Source organism: Euprymna scolopes, chromosome 30, assembly GCF_053919585.1.
Source record: "Euprymna scolopes isolate OS-2025 chromosome 30, ASM5391958v1, whole genome shotgun sequence".
In the NCBI taxonomy this organism is placed as follows: Eukaryota; Metazoa; Mollusca; class Cephalopoda; order Sepiida; family Sepiolidae; genus Euprymna; species Euprymna scolopes.
Genome location: NC_136511.1, coordinates 52,227,922 through 52,253,715, shown reverse-complemented (window position 1 = coordinate 52,253,715; position 25,794 = coordinate 52,227,922). Strand labels below are relative to the sequence as shown.

Genomic DNA, 25,794 nt, shown 5'->3' with positions numbered 1-25,794 from the left:
GGGAGACCAGTACCCGCATTAAGCTAGTCTGCAGTTTAATTTGTTGCTGGCTATCTTGCTCTTGCTTGTTGCTGGATCTCAACATTTTGAACTGAGAGAGAGACTTAGCTGTCGTACAAAGCTAAGACTCTGTAACATCATTTTTGTATAGATACTCCCTCAGGCATTTGGGCTCCTGGATTTTAAATGTCTGAGGGAGTGTCACTCGTCTGACAAGACGTTGCAATCATCATATATATATATATATATATATATATATATATATTTAGATTTTAATCATGTCAAATCACACTTCATTTCCTTTTGATGGATTGAGTGTTGCTATTTCTTCTGATGAGTTAAGGGCATAATAGATTCAGTGACTGATTTTGCGCTACGAAACAGATACTGTCAAAAATTGTAAAAGTCACCTGAATTAAAGGAATAAATTATAAGATGGTTAACATCATGAATTTTGGAATATAACTTTTTGTCATTTACTCTCTATATTGCTCAGTAATTACATGGAACTTCTTGAATATGAATTATAAGAAAATATATTTCTACAGAAATATATATATATATATATATATATATATAACTACTTCATTTACTCACATAAAATTAATATACGAAAGTATAAATTTATGCATAAACTTTAAGTATTTACTTCAAAAGTGCTCAATACATAGATAGAACTAGTTTGTAATTTATAAAATATATATGGCGATTAAGCTACACTGAATATTCCGCATTTTATCCACTCTAGGATTCTTCAAGCTTATATATATATACTTGGAGTGAATTATGAAACATTAAAAACTATAAAAAAAAAAAATAAAAAAAATTTTAATTAAAAAAATATCTTCACCAGATTGATATAATCAAATACTTACCGGATATCTCATCTAATCAAAGGAGAAACCAAGCAATCATGCTTACTTTCGATTGTTATCTTGTGCCTTGGAAGGATTGCAATACACACTGGATCCTTTTACCTCCCTGCTACTAAAAACTCTCACTTCAGGATTTACCATACAATTTGGATCTTAAGTTCAATATCCTTTTCATTCTGAACTAATATCTAATTTCCCTTACTCTATGATATAAAATCTTTTGATTATGATTTTCTATGTTTATTACATTTAGCAAATAAGGTGCAAATCATTTATAATATTTGCTAATTTTTTTTCCTGTGAGGATATAGGTAAACATCGATTAAGGAAATTTACTAATTGAAATGTATTCTTTGTCTTGCATATAATAAAAATTCTAGATTTGAAATTCAACCGTTTCACATCATAAAATTTAAATTACTAAATTCTGATTATATATATATATATATATATATATATATATATATATGCTAGCAGACTGCCTGGCATTAGCCAATCGTAAAATATGCTTAAATATATTTTAATTTATGTAGCTTGCATATTTATTATTATTATAGATCCAATACTTGGACAGCATATACATATATGTTTGCCATCCACACATGGACTGTTTCATTGTATCACAGCTATTTCAGTGTAGCTACACCAGCACATATCCCAAGCTCAGAATCAAATCAAGTCATCAGTTGCTATTTTTCCCCTAGCTGGAGGGAAAATATGTGTTCAACCTTGCCAACAGTATTAGTACAAATAAATCACAAAAGTTTCAGCGGAATTTGAAGTGACAGAGCCAATTTTATAAATGGTGCCCACTGATGCTCGGTTAAACAGAGCTTAAAGGGAAAAGATAACGAAATACTATGGTCACATGCATGACATGAAAAGAAATTGGAATCTTAGGAAGATTTCCAACATTTCAGTTTTTGTATAAATTAAAATATTTTTTATGTCTATTTTACCACGAAGCAATGCCGGGTAGCCTGTTATTTGATTATAAGCCTATAAACTTTTTTCACTGAAAATATTTCTGTGAATCTGACTCATCTCAAAAATACCTTTCCTATTACTAAACACTTAAAGTAATACTCTAGAAAATGGGACAAGAAGGAGAAAGAAGCAACCTTAGTAGAAGTTAGTGTCTCTAATGATACTCGGTTAAACAAAGCTGAAAGGGAAAAGATAACGAAATACCAACATCTTATGCATGGCATAAAAAGAAACCAGAATCTTAAGAGCAACTGGACTCATGAAAAAATTTTTCAAAAACTAGTTGACGCATATACCCGGTGAACCAAGTGCAAAACAGATTTAAACAATTGCACTTAAAAGGGATGGTTGGAATCTTAAAAAAAAACATATCTGAGTTGGAACGCATGAGATAGCAGGTGAATGTCTGGCATTCGGTAGGATGCCCCATCCCCAGCTGGAACAAAAAAAAATTAAGATTTTATAACAGCAACGTTTTGTCCACACCGCTACATAAAAGTGAAACTTGGCATCCTAAATCAGCCAAGAAAAGAAATTATATGCGTCAAGGCACGTTGCCTACGCTCAGTTCAAACATTTCAAAATACAACCGCCAGATACAAAGCGCGGCTCTTTACAAACAGACTTCTTTCACCAACTTTACAACATGGCAAGGAAGAAGAAAAGAAAAAAAACAGCACACTGAAGATGGAGTATACCTCTGAAATATATTTGTGATAAATTTCAATTTCCTAAGATTATGTTGTGATTTGGCTTTCAAGCGCACTTGATTCATATTTTATTTTATTAAAATTATATGCATTCGATTCCAAATGTTTTCTAAAGATTCTAGGGATCAAATGGAGTGATCAAATTACCAACCAAGAAATCAGAGATCACACTAATTAATAGGTAGTATCATTAATAATCTGCGAACAACATCTGGGCTGGCTCAGACATACCATAAGATTAGCCTCAGAAAGGTTTGCCAATCAAGTGCTCCAATGGACCCCTAAAAAGAGGAAGACCATAAATGAATTGGAAGCAGACAAATGAGAGATTTGATTGGAATGGAAGGAAACTGGAACGAAACCGTGGATCTGGCTTCAGATCAAAAACAATGATATACTTTGCCTCATGAGCTGAAGAACGCGGGAGTTCTGAAGTCTAAGTTTGTGTGATTTTACGGCATGCTAACCTTTATGGTAATTTAAAAGCAAAATATGATACGCTAAGGAAAAGTTAGAAATATATTTGTTTTAAATATTTATATACTAAATACCATTTCAGAAAATTCCATACAGATCGACATGAAAAACTTTACAGACTTCTAAGAGTCATAGAGAGCTGGAAAATACTTAACGGTTCGTGATAAGAGTGTGGAGTGGGTGGATCAATGATCACAGCAAGAAAGGTGTTTGATATCAGCGCAGGAATCACCATTAAACAGGAAGAAAGAAACGAATCACTAAAGCTTGAAGCTTTAGTGACGAGGTGAGACTCAAGGCAGACATTCTGCCACACGACACAACACCTTCCGTCCCTAACCATAACCACCTTGCATATAATATTGCAAATTTCAAAAGACATCAACACATCAGTAGCGCAAAGCAAGAGAGAGAGACGCATCCAACCGATCTAAAATCAAATAACAGGAAAAAACTTCTTTGGCCTGATCTATAACTTTTAGCTTTTGATGAGGAGGCTCTTCGGTGTGAAGCAGTCAATGAAACCAAAATGAATGCGGAACTGACTGGGAGTGGCAGCGGTGTGTGTGTTTGTGTGTAGACAGAAATCACAGAAAGAGAAAGGATGGGGATAGGAGTAGGCACGCACACACACACATACAAGATATAAAGAGAGAAAAAGAGTATGAGCAAAGATAGGAACAAGATAAACCAATATTCTATCAATTCATACTTTTGTTTAACCTTTAACCGAGAAAAGAGGGGGTTCTTTTAATCTGAATTTGATCATATATGTACACACATATTTATATTAATGAATTAGTCTGTGTCCTCTTGCGCCTTCAAAGATAAAAATATCTGTCATCTATAAGTGAGTATAGTAAACTAAGAGAAAATAAGACCGAGCAAAGAGAGAGTCGAAGAAAGAGCGAGGGGGGTGATTAGAGAGAAACTGTAAAAGAGAAAGAGAGAAAAAGGGGGATTAAAGATAGTAAAAGAGAGAGAAGAAGGGTAAATAGAGAGCGGGAGGAGGAAAGAGACAGCGGGAGGAGGAAAGAGAGAGCGGGAGGAGGGGGGTAAAGAGAGAGGGAGGAGGGGGGGGGGGTAAAGAGAGAGGGAGGGGGGGTAAAGATAGTGAGCAGGGGGGGTAAAGAGAGTGAGCAGGGGGGTAAAGAGAGTGAGCAGGGGGGTAAAGAGAGTGAGCAGGGGGGTAAAGAGAGTGAGCAGGGGGGTAAAGAGAGTGAGCAGGGGGGTAAAGAGAGTGAGCAGGGGGGTAAAGAGAGAGGGGGATAAAGAGAGGGGGGTAAAGAGAGAGCAGGGGGGGTAAAGAGAGGGGGGTAAAGAGAAAGCAGGGGGGAGGTAAAGAGAAAGCAGGGGGGAGGTAAAGAGAAAGCAGGGGGGAGGTAAAGAGAAAGCAGGGGGGAGGTAAAGAGAGAGCAGGGGGGTAAAGAGAGAGGGGGGAATAAAGAGAGGAACGGAAAGAGATAGCAGGAGGAAGAGAAGAGAGAGCGGGGTGAAGGGTAAAGAGAGAGCAGGGTGGAGGGTAAAGAGAGCAGGGTGGAGGGTAAAGAGAGAGCAGGGTGGAGGGTAAAGAGAGAGCAGGGTGGAGGGTAAAGAGAGAGCAGGGTGGAGGGTAAAGAGAGAGCAGGGTGGAGGGTAAAGAGAGAGCAGGGTGGAGGGTAAAGAGAGAGCAGGGTGGGGGGTAAAGAGAGAGCAGGGGGGTAAAGAGAGAGCAGGGGGGTAAAGAGAGAGCAGGGGGGTAAAGAGAGCTGGGGTGGTAAAGACAAAGAGAGGGGGAAGAGAAGGTGGAAGACAAAGGAGAGGGGAAAGAGAGAGAAGGGGGAAGAGAGAGAAGGAGGGGTAAATTGAGAGAAGTGGAAAAAGATAAGGGGGAATAGAGAGAGAGAAGGGGTAAAAAGAGGTAGAGAGAGAGAAGGGGTAAAAAGAGGTAGAGAGAGAGAAGGGGTAAAAAGAGGTAGAGAGAGAGAAGGGGTAAAAAGAGGTAGAGAGAGAGAAGGGGTAAAAAGAGGTAGAGAGAGAGAAGGGGTAAAAAGAGGTAGAGAGAGAGAAGGGGTAAAAAGAGGTAGAGAGAGAAGGGGTAAAAAGAGGTAGAGAGAGAAGGGGTAAAAAGAGGTAGAGAGAGAAGGGGTAAAAAGAGGTAGAGAGAGAAGGGGTAAAAAGAGGTAGAGAGAGAAGGGGTAAAAAGAGGTAGAGAGAGAGTGAAAACAATCCAGAAAGAGAGAGAGAGTGAAAACAATCCAGAAAGAGAGAGAGAGTGAAAAAAATCCAGAAAGAGAGAGAGAGTGAAAAAAATCCAGAAAGAGAGAGAGAGTGAAAAAAAATCCAGAAAGAGAGAGAGAGTGAAAAAAAAATCCAGAAAGAGAGAGAGAGTGAAAAAAAAATCCAGAAAGAGAGAGAGAGAGTGAAACAAATCCAGAACGAGAGAGAGAGAGTGAAACAAATCCAGAGAGAGAGAGTGAGAAAAATCCAGGAGAGAGAGAGTGAGAAAAATCCAGGAGAGAGAGAGAGAGAAAAATCCAGGAGAGAGAGTGTGAAATATATATATATAGAGAGAGAGAGAGTGTGAGAAAAATACAGAGATAGAGAGAGAGAGTGGGAACAATGCAGAGTGAGAGAGAGAATGGGAACAATGCAGAGTGAGAGAGAGAGTGGGGACAATGCAGATTGAGAGAGAGAGTGTGAGAAAAATACAGAGAGAGAGTGTGTGAGAAAAATACAGAGAGAGAGTGTGTGAGAAAAATACAGAGAGAGAGTGTGTGAGAAAAATACAGAGAGAGAGTGTGTGAGAAAAATACAGAGAGAGAGTGTGTGAGAAAAATACAGAGAGAGAGTGTGTGAGAAAAATACAGAGAGAGAGTGTGTGAGAAAAATACAGAGAGAGAGTGTGTGAGAAAAATACAGAGAGAGAGTGTGTGAGAAAAATACAGAGAGAGAGTGTGTGAGAAAAATACAGAGAGAGAGTGTGTGAGAAAAATACAGAGAGAGAGTGTGTGAGAAAAATACAGAGAGAGAGTGTGTGAGAAAAATACAGAGAGAGAGTGTGTGAGAAAAATACAGAGAGAGAGTGTGTGAGAAAAATACAGAGAGAGAGTGTGTGAGAAAAATACAGAGAGAGAGTGTGTGAGAAAAATACAGAGAGAGAGTGTGTGAGAAAAATACAGAGAGAGAGTGTGTGAGAAAAATACAGAGAGAGAGAGTGTGTGAGAAAAATACAGAGAGAGAGTGTGTGAGAAAAATACAGAGAGAGAGTGTGTGAGAAAAATACAGAGAGAGAGTGTGTGAGAAAAATACAGAGAGAGAGTGTGTGAGAAAAATACAGAGAGAGAGTGTGTGAGAAAAATACAGAGAGTGAGAGAGATAGAAAAATACAGAGAGTGAGAGAGATAGAAAAATACAGAGAGTGAGAGAGATAGAAAAATACAGAGAGTGAGAGAGATAGAAAAATACAGAGAGTGAGAGAGATAGAAAAATACAGAGAGTGAGAGAGATAGAAAAATACAGAGAGTGAGAGAGATAGAAAAATACAGAGAGTGAGAGAGATAGAAAAATACAGAGAGTGAGAGAGATAGAAAAATACAGAGAGTGAGAGAGATAGAAAAATACAGAGAGTGAGAGAGATAGAAAAATACAGAGAGTGAGAGAGATAGAAAAATACAGAGAGTGAGAGAGATAGAAAAATACAGAGAGTGAGAGAGATAGAAAAATACAGAGAGTGAGAGAGATAGAAAAATACAGAGAGTGAGAGAGATAGAAAAATACAGAGAGTGAGAGAGATAGAAAAATACAGAGAGTGAGAGAGATAGAAAAATACAGAGAGTGAGAGAGATAGAAAAATACAGAGAGTGAGCGAGATAGAAAAATACAGAGAGTGAGCGAGATAGAAAAATACAGAGAGTGAGCGAGATAGAAAAATACAGAGAGTGAGCGAGATAGAAAAATACAGAGAGTGAGCGAGATAGAAAAATACAGAGAGTGAGCGAGATAGAAAAATACAGAGAGAGAGAGAGAGAGAGAGAGAGAGAGAAAAAAATACAGAGAGAGAGTGAGTGAGAAAAATACAGGGAGAGAGTGAGAAAAATACAGAGAGAGAGTGAGTGAGAAAAATACAGAGAGAGAGTGAGTGAGAAAAATACAGAGAGAGAGTGAGTGAGAAAAATACAGAGAGAGAGTGAGTGAGAAAAATACAGAGAGAGAGTGAGTGAGAAAAATACAGAGAGAGAGTGAGTGAGAAAAATACAGAGAGAGAGTGAGTGAGAAAAATACAGAGAGAGTGAGTGAGAAAAATACAGAGAGAGAGAGAGAGAGTGAGTGAGAAAAATACAGAGAGAGAGAGTGAGTGAGAGAGAGACAGAGAGGTTCAGAGTACAGCGCAAGAGAGAGAGAGCGATACGCTAAAGAGATATAGATACAGAGACAAAGTATTGCCGACTTTGGTATTTTCCATATTAACAAAGGCCTGCATACAAAGCTGTAAGGCTTTTAAAGTTGAAAGGAATAACAAGCATAAGGAAATATATTCCCCTCTCACACATCTACACCCAGCCGCTTTGACATCAAAAACCAATGACATCAACTTGCACTGCAATGTAAGGGTCAGCAATTAAAAACTGGCCAGCCACGGGCGAATAAACACACCTTTAAGATTCTCAAGACACCACTCACCCCACACTGTTAGCGCAATCTCATTTGCAATTTCTTTCTGACTGGTCAAGTGATGAAACTATCGAACATACACTCACAGACGGAGATGCATCCCCCCGCCCCCCCCCTCCTCCTCCGCCCATGTATATTTTATTCTTCCCAAAATTCTAACCAATTGGAAATAAAAAGTTATCAGATCAAAAATATTACAAACTTTGCTCAGTGATAACGCCAACAAGAAATAAAACTTTTATAAATGCTCCACAGTAACAGCCACGGTATACGCTCCCACACCAGGCGGGTGCGACATACGCTCCCGCACCAGACTTGCACAACATACTCTCCCACTCCAGATGGGTGCAACATACGCTCTCCTGCAGACGGGTGTGGTATACACTCTCACGAGACGGGCATGTCATACACTGAATACTAATACTATATATGACAAACCCTGAAACATGGTAAATACTGAATACAAACATTATTCATGTATCAAGAAATTAAAAATCTTTAAAGAAATACTAATCTAATAACAAGTGAAGCACATGAGTGCACAGTGAACGAGGCATAAAAAAATGTCTAAGTTCGGAATCCCCCCCCTCCATTTAGTCCCATAAGTCCCCAGGGTATATCAAATCCTATTGAAAATGAACAAATGGTGCAGTTCTAGGCCTTAACATATGTAAATTTGAGTTCTACACTATGCAAACAAAGAAACGACCAAGTCCATCATTTGCCCCCCCCCCTCATTATTTAGCCCCAAAAGTCCCGAAGGCCTTAATATATTTAAATTTGAGTTCAACACCATGCAAAACTGCTAAATAGACATACACAGAATATTTTGGACAAATATGGTAAAATAGTCCCAAAAATGGAGTGTTTTTATTAACCCTAAAAGAGCCCCTGAGGCACACCCAAAAGTTATCGCAAAGTTTTCAGAAAGTTTTATAAAAAATCCAAGGCATCATATTTTTTTTAAATAAGCACAAAAGCGTCAATTTTAGCCATTTTAACCTGAGAGGAACCCCTAGGGGGCAACTGGAGTTTTTGTGGAAAATCTGTTCTGTTACTTTTTTACTCATATCATGTTTAATGTTTGCGCAACATTTCAAAAAAATTCAAAGAGTAGTTATTGATAAAAGTGCAGACGGACAAACGGACAAGGGTGAATTTACAAGTCCACCCTCCTTTTGTCGGGGGGGGGGGGGACCAAAAATAAACTTTCAAACTTTGTGATTATGACATAATCGCGTTTGTCATCAAAACTGAAAGACATCACAATCTCATAGCATCCAAATTTTTTTCAGCTAATATTAAAATAATCTTGGATCATATGTGCTTCAGAGATTTGATTGGACTCTATGATTGTTTTATAATTTCCCAAAAGATGCCCAAGTTAATCAAAAGCTTAACAAATAATTTAAGTCCCAGACAGACAGGACTTCAAAACAAAACAATTAGGAAAGAATAAACAACATATCTAATAGACACAGAAGGTCATTTTGATGGGCTTGGCCTTTTGGCCAAGATCACATCACTTTTGTATAGTATTTGTGCCGGCAGGTACTGCAATCAAAGACCATATGTGGGGGCAAACCCACATATAAAACCACTGCTCTTGTAGCAAGCAGTTATTGGTCCATATAGGGGAAACCCTTCATACCAATTGTTACTATCCAGTTCCCCCCTCGGGGGAGCTGGTCCCCCTCCTCTTCACTCTCCACATTAAAAAACAGTCTTGTGCCTAATTTGCTCAGTGGGGAAGCAAATAAATATACAAAGTGTAGCATCTGTTCCGGCAGATACTGCAATCAAAGACCACTGTCCTTGTGCCAATGAGTTTCTGGTCCATGTAGGGGAAACCCTATATACCAATAGGCTCTCACTAAGAAAAACTCAAGAGAACAAACACTAGTAATAGGATAATGGCATTAAATGCTACTAGGTGCAGCGAAATAAGATTTATGATGTCCGTTTAATACACACTTAGAGATTAATAGTTATTAGTATTTAATGCAAAAATGAGTACAAATTTAGCCATATTCAGCCATTAATTTGACATAAAGCACTCATTTTAAGTCAATAGGCTATATATATATATATATATATATATATATATATATATACATTCCTGGTCAAAATCATAAGACCACTTAAGAAAGTAAGCGTTTACGCATACTATCAAATTTTTAATCAAACAAATGGTTGAAACCATTGCCAAAAGGGAAAATATGGTGGTAAAAAAATGAAATCTGCTTCATTCGAAACCTTAACCCTGATCTAATAATTATTTTTTAAAAAACAAACATTTTCACCAGATCAAAATAATAATTATTTTTTTAAAAACAAACATTTTCACCTGGTCAAAATGATAAGACCACTTTAATAAAATCGGCTAGTTTTGAAAAAATGAATACGAAAAGCTTTCTATGTTACTAAAAGCAACTTTTTAGCGGATAAAAAAACATCTTAATAAATTATAAATGGCAGAGTTTGAGAGAGGAAGGATCTTTGAGCTTAATAGGGGTGGACTCTCCCATAGATCCATTGAAAACGAAGTGAATCGTAGCAAAACGGTCATCATAATTTTTTTAAGAAATCCAGATCAATATGGGCACAAAAAAGTCCAGGTTGACCAAAAGAAATAACCCCCATCACTGTATCGCCGTATCAGAAGTTTAAAAAAAAAACTCCAGTATGAGCTCAAGTCGATTGAAAAGCCAAACCGCAGCAGAATGTAGTCCTAAAACCATCAGAAGGCATCTGAAAATGAAGGGTTTCAATCATTTAAAGCAACTGCAGAAACCACATCTTCTTGAACAGCACAAAACTAACAGACTTAAATATGCCGCCAAATACCAGACTTGGGATGAAGAGAAGGGGGAAAATGTAATTTTCTCTGATGAGAAAAAGTTTAATCCAGATGGTCCAGATGGATTTCAACACTATTGGCATGATAAAAATTTGCCCAAAGAGACTTTTTCAACTCGGCATAGTGGAGGAGGGTCTTTAATGATCTGGGGTGCTTTCTCGTCAGCTGGGATCCTAAAGTTGCAAGTAGTGAAAGGCCGGCAAACATCATTGAAGTACATTTCAATGCTTGAAAATGCTTCTATCAGGACTGTTTGTTTTTTAAAAAATAATTATTAGATCAGGGTTGAGGATTCGAATGAAGCAGATTTCATTTTTTTCCCATCATATTTTCCCTTTTGGCAGTGGGTTCAACCATTTGTTTGATTAAAAATTCGATAATATGCGTAAACGCTTACTTTCTTTAGTGGTCTTATGATTTTGACCAGGACTGTATATATTGGGCTCCTTCAGTCTTTAACAGACTATGGATACCCACATAGGGGTACGTGTGGGTGAATTTTTTTTTTTTGTGGCAAGATGTGTGCAATCTCCAACCACACCTCTCCTGAGTCGACACTTAAATACCAGTGGCCAGTGAAGTGGATGTACAGGGCGACTGGAAACAAATGCCGAGATAAGCAGAGAGCACATATAGCGCCTAGAATTCCAAAATGGTCATCCATCTGGTACTAACCAGGCTCAACATTGCTTAACTTCAGTGATTTGAGGAAAACCAGTGTGTCAGCGCGATTATGCGATATATATATATAGATAGATCTATAATATAAAGCTGAACATCTGTGTGTGTGTCTGGTCACGAATAGGCTCCTATATGATTGACTATTATAAAAAACTGATCACATATAATGATAGATGTATCGAGACACAGGAATGAGTATGTTTGATCTGGCATAATGATGATTCATTAAAATTGTAGGGTCTGCGTAAGTGCCTGGTCCACAAAGTATGGAAATAAAAAATTTTAAAATTAAAAAAACGTTTACAAGTGTTTTTGATATAGATGTATATAATAATACTTTGATAAGTATGTTTTAACTTAAATAGGAATGGTATAATAAAATTGTGAGGTCTGTGTTCGCACCTGGCCTCCATGAAATGGAAATAGGCACAGACTTTAATAAAACTTTTCATATCTATCTGCGTAAGTATACTTTGATAATTATGTTTCAGTTTGAAGAAATATAGTATAATAAAATTATGGGGTGTTCATTTGCGCCTGACCTCCATAGAATGGAAATATGTCACAAAGTTTAACAAGGTTTTTTTAATATAGATCCACAGAATATTGTGATAATGTTTCAGTAGGGGTTTATCTATTTTATTTTTACTTTCATCATATTTTGCTTTGGTTTTGATACCCCCAAATTCGAAGCTATCTCTTTACAACCCTTCCTTTTCATAACCTATCATACTTTCATAAATCAGAGTTCATTTTCTGTAGGCTGTTTTTGAACCCAGTCAACGACGGGTACTTTTGCTCGTATATATATACATATATATAAATCAATTCTTTAGAGAAAGAATAAAGTAAAATACTGAAAATACATCATGTTACTTTTTTTATTTTTAATATATATAATTTTAATTTCCATATACCATGGTCGGCATAAAAGTTTAAATAATTAGCTTTATTTTCTTTATTGGCATCTATGTTTAACTAGCAAGGCTACCTGGCATTGCTTGGGGGTCATAAAAAAATTCTTATCTGCTCAACACCATACCCTCATTCTCGTTTTAATCTCCTATTATTTGAACATACACACAGATCTCTCTCTCTCTCTCTCTATATATATATATATATATATATATATATATATATATATATATATATATATACATATATATTATTTATACAAACATTGATGGCTATATATGTGCATACATGTTTCTGTAATCACCCGTTATTTGGGAGATTACGTCTTCAGGCCAAGAATTTCTTTTGAAATTATATATATATACACATACAGGGTGACCCCCAAAAAATACAACAGCTAAATGGAGGCCATCTAGAACATATGCTGTAGAATAGAGAAAAAAAAAAAAAAAATTTCTTCTTTCATATTATATATAAAGGGTGTTTAAATGTATTGGGCCCCAAAAATGTAGGTCTTCGGTTTTTTTTTTTTTGGGGGGGGGGGTTAAACGATGCTGGGTCACGTCATAAAAATTTACCTTTTTTTTTTTAATTAGAAAGTTTGTAATCAATGAGATTAACGTGAAAAAAGAAAGAAAAGTGTAAATTGTGGAATTTAGAGGGAGGGGCAGTAGATCTTTATATTTTTTTTAGGTGTTGAACTGTGTAGGGTCACATCTTAAAAATTTACCAATTTCTGTATAGCTGTTTAAAGAATAAAAAAAAACAAATGAAATGTCCAGAAGTTTCTAGGGGCAAATAACTCTAAAAAAGTTTTTAAAAAAAAAATCGATGTTGGATTTCCAAATAAATTAAATATGTTATCAATATAATTATTGTTTAAAATTTATTAAATAACAATTTTAAATAGAACACTTAAAATAATTCTCTCGCTAGAAACATTAAGATTCTGATATTTTTCTTACTGTAATATGCAAATGACCTTACCAAGCCACTAATATGTGTACATGTGTGTGGATCATATCAGGCAATTCCATCTTTTAAAAAAGGGATGACAGGTAATAATAAATATATATATATATATATATATATATATATATATATACACACACATACACACACATGTAAATATATGTGTATGGGTATGGCTCAGAGGCAAAAGAATGAAGGTAGAGTGGTATGTTTTGATTTCAATTCTATAACAGATTGCAGAATCTCTGGATTGTGAATTAATGCCCTTACTTCATTCCTGATATTTTCCTTCAATTCTTGCAGGACTTGAGGTTTGACATTTTGAGGTCTACCAGCTAATGAAACAAAATAAGGGAGTTAAATCGCAATCCAGAGATTCTGCAATCTGTCATGGATAATATTTTGGAAAGAGCACAAATATGCGAAGCTGAAAATGGGCAACATTTAAAAGACATTATTTTTCAAGAATAAAGACTGAATTTTGCAATTTTTAAAAAAAATTATTTTTTTTAATTTCCCAATGTCTTAGTCAAATTGTGTTAAAATTACACAAAGATATTAAAAATAAAGAATCTATTTAAGTTCAAAATCCTTCAGTAACTTTTCGGACACCCTGTATAATTTTTTTTTTTTTTTTTTACACTTTTAAACAACTGTATTGTGTTCTTTAATATGTCAATGTTATCTGTTGGAAGTTCCGTATGGTATGATATTTCAGGAACAATCCCTTCTTCAGATACATGTTCAAGTTTAGTCCAAAATCTTGCATATTGAGAAGGTTATAAATGAGAGCAGTTTGGAGTATTTTTTGTAAATGACGATGATGGATATTGGCAAAAATAAAAAAAAATTTTTTAAAGTAGCAGAATATAAAATAAATAATAAAACTAAAAAAAGGAAAAGAGTGCATTTACAATTAACAAAATATTTTAGAAAATAAAAAGGGTGGAATTGTGGTCAGGTTTACTTACCCCTTGTCCGAGGTCTGGAGAACATGTTGCCATTGGGTGGTGGGGGGCCAGCACTCACTGGGGGCGTTGCTGAGGAAAAGGAATATGAAATTAGTATTTGGTAGATATAGGGCAGTTAAAATGGATAGGGTGTCAAGGGGGGGGGGGTATGGTTATTTGAGTGACGGCAAAAAAATTAACGGCAGGTGTAGTTCAGGCACAAATAAGTCTTCCAATTTTTTGTATCAAAATTTACTATTCCACATCAAAGCAATGCAAATAGAAAAACAACTAAATATAAATTATCTATGCACCTATAAATGTTGAATGTTTTGACTTTTTTCTTAGAATTTAATACATGTATGATGCCAGGCTTTTTATAGGTTAGTAAATACATGAAAAAAAAATCCAAGACTCAATTTTGAAGATGATAGGTTAATTTTTCTAAAATACGCAAAAAAAAAAAAAAATAAACTGGAAAAGAAAAAAATTAGTAAAGTTTGAATAGAGATGAGATTAGCAAATGAAAAAACAAATCTGAAATTAAGATGAGTTTCTTCAACTTGCTTCTTCCCATTAGTTACCTAGTGTTGCCTAAATTGCTTAAAAAAAGTAAAATCTTAATTTTATGGGGGGGGGGCAGGAGTATTAATCAACAATACCTTTTTTCCATATAGAATATATTGACATGTTTTAAAGGAAGCACGAAAATATTTTGAAACAAATGCCTTCTACTGTCCCCACTCATGAATCGTTTAAATATAAATAAAGTCCTTTTTTAGATAGCTCAATAGTGTGATACTAGAGCTATAAATATTTTCCTTAAAGATACCATGTTAAAAGGAACAGACACTCAAGCTGTTACTCATTTTCAAAATGTTGGTCTTTTATTTATTAGTAACACCTTGCACAGAATTGTTTCAGTCCTCAGTGTTAGCATACAAGTATATAATAGTTCATCAATTATAATTTTGTACAACTGAGCTCCATCAGCGCATAGAAAAACCAAATTGTCAAAAGTTTCACAACCCATGAATCAAGACTTATTAACACAATGGGTATTCCTTTTTTTTTTTTATCCACAACATCTATATAATGTAGCAAACATGCTTTATCTACATTTTAAATTAAAACGCACTTGCTTTACAATAATTCCTTGGATTCTGTAGTAGTAGTAGGTAACTGGCTTTCTTTCCTTTCTGTTGCACATGCTTCATTTTTTTTTTTTCTAGATATCCGATAATCATGGGCTAAACAATTGGTTTGTAGCTAATTTTTTAAATTTTTAACACATTGGTTTTTCTATGTGCTGATGAAGCTCAGTTGTACAAAATTATAATTGTTAACCTATCATGTACTCGTATGCCGATACTAGGTCCTTAACTGATAATTGTATGCACGGTGTAACCAATAAAAGAATAACATTTTGAAAATGAGTAAATACTTGTATGTCTATTCCTTTTACCAAAAGAAAAAAAAAATATATATATATATATATAGTTTTTTTTTTACCTAGGCATCACTACTTATCAAGGCACAGAGGCCATTCGAGGATAAGGATTAAAGAGTGTACATACAGTACTCGTTAGTAATGGAAATTCGGTAAATTTGTTAACTTAAGTGGAACAGCTCATCAAGAACTTGTTTACGTCGGACTTGAAGACAATCAGATTGTAGTCAGCTGGAAAGCAGGAAAACGGAAGACTATTCCACAGGCGTGCGGTTCTAAGAGAGAAGCTTTGTTCATGGAATCTACGTTTAGGTTTAGGCACAGATAACGAGTGAGGGGAATTATTGATAGTGTTTTCTGCTAGACGAGTGTTTCTTGTGAAAGTTTGACGAGGGGTAACCATAGATTGAAGCTCAGTCAAGCACTTGCCATGAAAATAATGATAAAGCAGATAAGGAAGAGAAAAGGACATTTCCTACGAGGCTACAAAGTCTATTTTGAACTCTATCAAGGCAGGATAAGTCCTTTCTAGCAGCTCCTGCTCAGATGTGCCAACAGTACTCCATCCTTGTACGTACCTGGCTCTTATATAGATAGAGAATTGCATTAGCAGTGACATATCTACTGGATTGATAGAAGGACCCACCATTTTCCAGCGGCTTTGGCAACGGATTTGATATATGTGTTTCATTTCAGATCAGGAGTAAAGGTCAAGCCCAGAAGCTTTTCAAAACATGAGGCCTCTCTAAGACAAGTTATTCTTGGGAAAAAGGAGTCCAGCAGAGTGCTCTATTATAAGGAAAAAATTCCAAAAATAAGAGCATATTATTCGTATTTTTATTTTCAGAAAGTTTAGATGAGATAAATCATTGGTACCGTCGGTTTCAAATTTGATAATATGGAACCGTTTTAGATCCCCATATCAAGCTCTCTTCAGTATCAGCTGAAGAAAGCTTGCTATGGGGATCTAATACGATTCCATATTATCAGGTTTGAAACCGATGGTACCAATTACTTATCTCATCTAAATTTTCTGAAAATAAAAATCTGAATATAAACAAGTTGGGAGATCAGATTAACAGTAAAAGCAAAATATTTCAAAATGAAATTAGATCAATTCAGAAATAACTGTCTTGCTACCCAATTCCCTATCCAGATTGCTAGCCCTGTATAAATCTGGTCTCTATCAGAGTATGCGTCTGTGCTAATACATGTTGTTTGGAATGAATAGAAATAAATTTTAGAAAATGGGAATAGGACATTAATTAACAAATAAAAATGAACAACATCTTCGGGCCAAGATCACAGTGTAGTATCTGTTCTGATGCTACACTCTACCTTTTCTGTCCTCGGTCAGTGGTGGAGAAATCCTTCATTTAAAACAAGTGACATCACTAACAGAAAACGTGACGTTTGGAAAGTATTTTTTGCCCACTTATTTAAATATAAAAAAACACTTTTTGCTAAAGCTGACAAATCGTTCACAAATTTTGGATAAATTTGGTTCTATTTTCAATTACATTTCTTGTCAGAGTGACACATTATTTCGTTAAACTTTCCAGTTTAAGACGTTTTTTTTTTTTTTTTTTTTTTTTTATTTCTCTACCTGGACTTCATGCCAAGATCAGTGTAGTACTCGGATGCTACACTTCACCTTTTCTGTCCTCTGTCAGTGAAGAAGAAATCCTTCATGACTGAGACAATGTTTATTTCTGTTCCTATCCAGAGTTTTGGGGAGCTGGACTTTCCCTAACATTAAAAACCGACCTTGTGTCTAACTCCGCCCTCATAAGGAGGCAAGTAAATAGGAACATGTATAACAAAAACACATGTCCAACTATTCCTCTGACCTTCATCAGGATAGGAACTGTGACGAGGGGATAGGAACTCCAAATCTCCTAACTGCATTCTCAGCAATTACTACCATCCATAGTTGTTATCTCACAACATTTTGGCCAACTATTCCTCTGGCTTTCATCAGAGGTATAGTTGGCCAAAACGTCATGAAACAACTAAGAAAGATGAGGATAAAAGTCCGCAATGAATTAATAAATAATACTCATCTCAATAATGAATTTCAATTAATATAATATATATAACAAAAATTCTATTTCAAACTTGAGCATGACAAACTGATTGACAAAAAGCTTTTTATAGAAATCTTTTAACTCATTAAAATTTGTTCATATACAGATTTTTTACTAGTGAAATAAGTGTGACACACTGATGGATCAAAATGCATGTGAATTTTGTTTCATACAAGACTTTTATGCTTAATTCAGGGATTTTTCGGAAATAAAAAAAGGAGAAATTGAACGTTTGACAAAAAAATAAAAAAACACTTTACTTTTCTGCCACGAGGAAGGAAAAGTGGGGGGGGGGGAACCCCCGTTTCTATGCCTGTGGATGAATAAATAAATGCTTAAAAAAAAAAAAAAAAAAAAAAAAATTATGTATTGTATTTGCTTCTTAAACTTACAAATTCCAAGGAGAATATGTTTTGGGTTTTCACCTCAACTCCCAATCTCTCAATTTACAGAGTGGAACAATAAATTTGTCACCCTAAAGAAATCAACACTATAGCTTTATTTAAAAATTTTTATTGAAAGAAATCAATTCAGGTAACTTGATTATGTAGTAAAGCTGACAACTATTCAATGTAGCCGCCTTCAACCTAAATGACCACCTTGATACAGATCCGGAACACTCCTGAAACCAAGTCTGGATCTTTTTGGACTTGTGGGCTGACGCTGAGTTCCACTGCCACACCCAGGGTCTGCCAGCGGCCACCTGATTGCACCAAGGGATCATCACACTTCAGCACGTCCAGGTACACTTTGGTGTTGATTTTCAAGCCGACTTCGAAGATGTGAGATAGCATGATGTGGCCCTCACTTGAAATCACACCAAAGCCCATAACTAGGATGGTTGAGCTGTCCGGATTTATATTTTGAGGGTGCTGGCAATGGTCCTGTTGTCATAACTTGGATCGGTAGAGAGTATGAATTGTACAGCAGCACATCACCAATCTCGCTCGTTGAACATTGTGTCACTTTAAGACATGATAGAAGGCCCCTATCGCTCTTCAGATTTGCACACAACTGGCCAACTAGCAGATGGTCTGCACCAAAAAAAGAAAACTGTTGTCATCAAACGGAAATGGAATCATATTGTCTTTTCCACCCTGTATAAACGATACAGAAAAAAAAACACACACACACACACAGCAAGAGAAAAGAATAACAAAACATCTCATCTATTCAAAAAGGGAAAGTATAGCAACTTACGTTTAAGTTCCGTGTCTTTGGGTGGAGGAAGATTGGGCGCGTCCGGTTCATCATCCTCTTCAGTGTTTATCCATCTTTGTCTGTCAGGATCCCATACAATCTGGAATTATTGGAAAAAAATAAAATAAAGATAATTATTCAAATAACTATTCTCATCTCAATTGGAATTTTTGATCATTCAGAAGATATTTCCATGAGAACCGATGCCAAATTTCGAACTGGACATTTTATTTAATAAGGATGGATTCTCCTCATTCCATGAAATAAGATTTGGTAAATAAATTTATTTTATGTTGTTCTAAGTTCTTATCATATGTAGGCAGGATTCAATCTTCAAAAGACCATCATTTAGAATGGATGGTTAACCAATGCCATTCACCGTTATGCCACGTGTTCATGTTAACAATATGTTCAGAGTCGTCTTATGGTTAAGAGTGCAATCCTCATATTTGAATAAAAATGCTATTGCAACATGAACTGCGATTTGAGTAGTTAATGATAATAAAGCTGAAATCAAGATAAATTTCCAAACCTTGGCCATGGCCTACCCATGGGTGTACGAAGAGGGCAGCAAAAGATACAAAAACTCCAAACAATCTATATGATGTAATAAAAAGACATTTAAACTTGTAAAAATGTTTCGGAACTTTTAAAGATTAATAATTTAGATTGTTCTCATCCTGGATGTTATTCTGATAACATTTCAGCTGATGTAACCACAGTCCTTGTATCTTGTTGAAATTGTGAATCTATATGTGTGTGAAACGGCACGGACCCTATTCAGGTTTGACCGTCTTCCTCCAAAAATGGTAGTTCCATGGGAGTATGAAATTCACGAGTGGTTCCCAATTGCATGTATATCCCCCATTTGGGGAGATGATGTTAGGTTTTTTTTAGCAACTCTTGCAGGGAGATGTCAACGTCCTCCTATATATAGCGCCTGGAATTCCCAAATTGGTCACCCATTTTAGTAATGACCAGGCTCAACGTTGCTTAACTTTGGTGATCCGACGGGAACCGGTGTATCAATGTATTATGAATCTATATGTCGAGGGTTCCATAAAAAATCCGTACAGATTCCAGAGTTCGACAAGATGCAACTGAGAAAGGTCAGAGGTTACAAAACGTCAGAATAAACATTCAAAATAAGAACAATGAAAATTTAGTTAATTTTTTAAAAATATTTAATCAGTGAAATAATCTTTGACTCCATTGCTTTTCATTTGTGTCTTCGAAGGAGTTTCATACGGGTTAACGAAAAGTTATGCCAATAATTTAGCACTTGCCTGTGAAATAATGGACGATCTATTTGTTAGATTTGATAAAAAAAAAAAATTGGGCGAAATATTTTGGAAAACTAAACATTTGAAATTGAATGTTATCAAACTCAAACTGATGATCAGTATTTATAGTGTTGGAAATCTTAAAAAAAAGAGAAAAGTTTTTCTGCTTAGTTTGTGGAAAAGAAGTCGGATAAAATCTCAATTTTTCATCGTTCACATTAGATACGCAAAAAAAGTTCAATTACTGATGGGTTGATGATGAGATGATAACCAATTTGTGTGTGAGAAATGTAATACAATGGAGATGAATGAGAACTCAGATGTGGAGAAAGTATATTCAAAATAGCAAAGAACCTATTGAAGTTGTTGAAAAGTTTTGTTACCTATTGAAGTTGTTGAGAAGTTTTGTTACCTATTGAAGTCGTTGAAAAGTTTTGTTACCTATTGAAGTCGTTGAAAAGTTTTGTTACCTATTGAAGTCGTTGAAAAGTTTTGTTACCTATTGAAGTTGTTGAAAAGTTTTGTTACCTATTGAAGTTGTTGAAAAGTTTTGTTACCTATTGAAGTTGTTGAAAAGTTTTGTTACCTATTGAAGTTGTTGAAAAGTTTTGTTACCTATTGAAGTTGTTGAAAAGTTTTGTTACCTATTGAAGTTGTTGAAAAGTTTTGTTACCTATTCAAGTTGTTGAGAAGTTTTGTTACCTATTCAAGTTGTTGAGAAGTTTTGTTACCTATTGAAGTCGTTGAAAAGTTTTGTTACCTATTGAAGTCGTTGAAAAGTTTTGTTACCTATTGAAGTCGTTGAAAAGTTTTGTTACCTATTGAAGTCGTTGAAAAGTTTTGTTACCTATTGAAGTTGTTGAAAAGTTTTGTTACCTATTGAAGTTGTTGAAAAGTTTTGTTACCTATTGAAGTTGTTGAAAAGTTTTGTTACCTATTGAAGTTGTTGAGAAGTTTTGTTACCTATTGAAGTCGTTGAAAAGTTTTGTTACCTATTGAAGTTGTTGAAAAGTTTTGTTACCTATTGAAGTTGTTGAAAAGTTTTGTTACCTATTGAAGTTGTTGAAAAGTTTTGTTACCTATTGAAGTTGTTGAAAAGTTTTGTTACCTATTGAAGTTGTTGAAAAGTTTTGTTACCTATTGAAGTTGTTAAAAAGTTTTGTTACCTATTGAAGTTGTTGAGAAGTTTTGTTACCTATTCAAGTTGTTGAGAAGTTTTGTTACCTATTCAAGTTGTTGAGAAGTTTTGTTACCTATTCAAGTTGTTGAGAAGTTTTGTTACCTATTGAAGTTGTTGAAAAGTTTTGTTACCTATTGAAGTTGTTGAAAAGTTTTGTTACCTATTGAAGTTGTTGAAAAGTTTTGTTACCTATTGAAGTTGTTGAAAAGTTTTGTTACCTATTGAAGTTGTTGAAAAGTTTTGTTACCTATTGAAGTTGTTGAAAAGTTTTGTTACCTATTGAAGTTGTTGAAAAGTTTTGTTACCTATTCAAGTTGTTGAGAAGTTTTGTTACCTATTCAAGTTGTTGAGAAGTTTTGTTACCTATTCAAGTTGTTGAGAAGTTTTGTTACCTATTCAAGTTGTTGAGAAGTTTTGTTACCTATTCAAGTTGTTGAGAAGTTTTGTTACCTATTGAAGTTGTTGAAAAGTTTTGTTACCTATTGAAGTTGTTGAAAAGTTTTGTTACCTATTGAAGTTGTTGAAAAGTTTTGTTACCTATTGAAGTTGTTGAGAAGTTTTGTTACCTATTGAAGTTGTTGAGAAGTTTTGTTACCTATTGAAGTCGTTGAAAAGTTTTGTTACCTATTGAAGTCGTTGAAAAGTTTTGTTACCTATTGAAGTCGTTGAAAAGTTTTGTTACCTATTGAAGTCGTTGAAAAGTTTTGTTACCTATTGAAGTTGTTGAAAAGTTTTGTTACCTATTGAAGTTGTTGAAAAGTTTTGTTACCTATTGAAGTTGTTGAAAAGTTTTGTTACCTATTGAAGTTGTTAAAAAGTTTTGTTACCTATTGAAGTTGTTGAAAAGTTTTGTTACCTATTGAAGTTGTTGAGAAGTTTTGTTACCTATTAAAGTTGTTGAGAAGTTTTGTTACCTATTGAAGTTGTTGAAAAGTTTTGTTACCTATTGAAGTTGTTGAAAAGTTTTGTTACCTATTGAAGTTGTTGAAAAGTTTTGTTACCTATTGAAGTTGTTGAAAAGTTTTGTTACCTATTGAAGTTGTTGAAAAGTTTTGTTACCTATTGAAGTTGTTGAAAAGTTTTGTTACCTATTGAAGTTGTTGAAAAGTTTTGTTACCTATTGAAGTTGTTGAAAAGTTTTGTTACCTATTGAAGTTGTTGAAAAGTTTTGTTACCTATTCAAGTTGGTGAGAAGTTTTGTTACCTATTCAAGTTGTTGAGAAGTTTTGTTACCTATTCAAGTTGTTGAGAAGTTTTGTTACCTATTGAAGTTGTTGAAAAGTTTTGTTACCTATTGAAGTTGTTGAAAAGTTTTGTTACCTATTGAAGTTGTTGAGAAGTTTTGTTACCTATTGAAGTCGTTGAAAAGTTTTGTTACCTATTGAAGTCGTTGAAAAGTTTTGTTACCTATTGAAGTCGTTGAAAAGTTTTGTTACCTATTGAAGTCGTTGAAAAGTTTTGTTACCTATTGAAGTTGTTGAAAAGTTTTGTTACCTATTGAAGTTGTTGAAAAGTTTTGTTACCTATTGAAGTTGTTGAAAAGTTTTGTTACCTATTGAAGTTGTTAAAAAGTTTTGTTACCTATTGAAGTTGTTGAAAAGTTTTGTTACCTATTGAAGTTGTTGAGAAGTTTTGTTACCTATTCAAGTTGTTGAGAAGTTTTGTTACCTATTCAAGTTGTTGAGAAGTTTTGTTACCTATTCAAGTTGTTGAGAAGTTTTGTTACCTATTGAAGTTGTTGAAAAGTTTTGTTACCTATTGAAGTTGTTGAAAAGTTTTGTTACCTATTGAAGTTGTTGAAAAGTTTTGTTACCTATTGAAGTTGTTGAAAAGTTTTGTTACCTATTGAAGTTGTTGAAAAGTTTTGTTACCTATTGAAGTTGTTGAAAAGTTTTGTTACCTATTGAAGTTGTTGAAAAGTTTTGTTACCTATTGAAGTTGTTGAAAAGTTTTGTTACCTATTGAAGTTGTTGAAAAGTTTTGTTACCTATTGAAGTTGTTGAAAAGTTTTGTTACCTATTGAAGTTGTTGAAAAGTTTTGTTACCTATTGAAGTTGTTGAAAAGTTTTGTTACCTATTGAAGTTGTTGAAAAGTTTTGTTACCTATTGAAGTTGTTGAAAAGTTTTGTTACCTATTGAAGTTGTTGAAAAGTTTTGTTACCTATTGAAGTTGTTGAAAAGTTTTGTTACCTATTGAAGTTGTTGAAAAGTTTTGTTACCTATTGAAGTTGTTGAAAAGTTTTGTTACCTATTGAAGTTGTTGAAAAGTTTTGTTACCTATTGAAGTTGTTGAAAAGTTTTGTTACCTATTGAAGTTGTTGAAAAGTTTTGTTACCTATTGAAGTCGTTGAAAAGTTTTGTTACCTATTGAAGTCGTTGAAAAGTTTTGTTACCTATTGAAGTCGTTGAAAAGTTTTGTTACCTATTGAAGTCGTTGAAAAGTTTTGTTACCTATTGAAGTCGTTGAAAAGTTTTGTTACCTATTGAAGTCGTTGAAAAGTTTTGTTACCTATTGAAGTTGTTGAGAAGTTTTGTTACCTATTGAAGTCGTTGAAAAGTTTTGTTACCTATTGAAGTTGTTGAGAAGTTTTGTTACCTATTGAAGTTGTTGAAAAGTTTTGTTACCTATTGAAGTCGTTGAAAAGTTTTGTTACCTATTGAAGTTGTTGAAAAGTTTTGTTACCTATTGAAGTCGTTGAAAAGTTTTGTTACCTATTGAAGTTGTTGAAAAGTTTTGTTACCTTGGTGATATCGTTGGAACACAGAGTGGAGCAGGTGCTAGTGTGACCGCAAGAGTTAATAGTGGATGGAGATGAAAGAATTTCTGCAAAGCATTACCAAAGAAAAGAACACAAGAGGTATATGCTTTTGTGGTTTCATCCAATGCCAGTAGGCGCAAGTGAAACGATTACCGGAGTTCTTGGTCAGCTATTACAGCAACCAGCTCAGTTCCTGCTAGACCAGTTTCCTCTTTAATTTAATAATGGATTTCAGTTTTACACATGGACGTCCAACTTTCCTTTTTGCACCGAAGTTCCAAGTAGGAGCTTCCTGCCGGTTCATTATGGCGACTAATATGACCGGCAAGTGCTAGATGTTTCTGTCTCACAATATTGGAAACGGGAGGTAGGGAACAATACAATGACTTGTTTGTTGGGTGACTTTTCCAGGATATGTCATAGGCTAGTTGAAACATTCTTGTAGATTTACTATCGAGATGAGAAAAAAGGTATATGTATATAGTGATAATGATGTATCAAAATGAAACCTGGCCATCAAGGGTTGAGGACATGCATTGCATGGAAAGTTATATGAGAATGATACAATGGGTGTCTAATGCAAGTCTAAGACAAGTTTAGATCTGATGACCCCAGAGGAAGATTAAATCTCAACCGTATGGGGAGATGTGTACAGATTAAAACTTCAATGGTATGGTAACATTGAAAAACAGTTCAGGGAAAAGTGGATGTAGAACAGTTAAAGTAGCAGAGTCAGTTTGCAGGAAATGATCAAGGAGAACATGGGAGGAAGGATAAATAAAGACCTGGGCAGTGATAAGTTAGTTTTGAAGTTAATTTCTTAAAGTTGTCTGATGCATATCAGCATGGAAACTGAGCATTAAACCAAATATGATGACAATATCAATGATGATGCAAACAAAAAAACAAACAAATTTACAAATAAATTAATAATCAGATTAATTGAGCTGCTGATCAGTTTCAACTTAAAATTTAAATCAAGAGAACGACACAGTGTATATATGGGGGGGGGTCATTCTTTGATAAAGTAAAAATCATAATTCCTTTATCCTCTTTATGACTTCAGCCTTCATGTCAAAAATAACATTTTCAGTTTTCAGAGATAACTGTCATATGATGGAAAAGGATGGCAAAACAAGAAAAGAAAGCAAAAGGAAGAAGAGAGGGGAAAAAAAGACAAAAAAAAAAGAGAGAAATATAAAAGAGAAGGGAAGAAAGAGAAAAAAAAATAAAATCCAGCCAAATAGCGACAAACAAATAACGAGGTAAAGCTCTTGTCATTTGTTATTTAAAAAAAAAAAAGCACTCATATCCATGGGAAGAGGTTTTAGCAATTGAAAGTGGAAATTTGATTTTTCTAGATTTAAAAAGAAATGGCTGAATTTCATTTAAACAAAAAAAAAAAAGAAAAAGAACTTATATTCCTGTTAAGTATAACAAACTGAGATATTCAAACAACCTATAAGGTGCCGAAAATAAGTTTCCAGACGTTTTTGTACAAGCATTTAAAATTGTTGCAGACTCTTGAAAATTCAGTATGTTATTGCTATACATCATATGAGATGACTAGCTAGTTTTTATAATTTCCAGTTCAAATGAACAGTTACAGTAGGAATTGGAATTCACCCTACTGAAGCCTGATTATCACAGCTGGGGAATTTCAAAAATGGAATCTGAACATGAGGACACTTTAGAAGAACGATATGCAATAAACTTTGGAAAAAAATGCTACAGAAACATATGTAATGCTTCAGA

At 34.6% G+C, this 25,794-nt stretch overlaps 1 protein-coding gene across 12 annotated transcripts in view; it reads right to left on the bottom strand.

Annotated features, from left to right (window-relative positions):
* The window catches only part of LOC145254806 (uncharacterized), a 400,418-nt gene that overhangs the window by 84,828 nt on the left and 289,796 nt on the right, over positions 1 to 25,794 (bottom strand). For all 12 annotated transcript variants that reach the window (XR_013863805.1, XM_080113605.1, XM_080113609.1 and 9 more), the window contains 2 exons: positions 18,818 to 18,917; positions 14,102 to 14,170 (listed from right to left, as the gene is read on the bottom strand). Coding sequence is in view for 11 of the 12 variants with exons in the window: in XM_080113605.1 (XP_079969731.1) it covers positions 14,102 to 14,170; positions 18,818 to 18,917 (169 nt within the window). In the remaining variant the exon portion in view is untranslated. The remainder of the gene's footprint in view (positions 1 to 14,101; positions 14,171 to 18,817; positions 18,918 to 25,794) is intronic.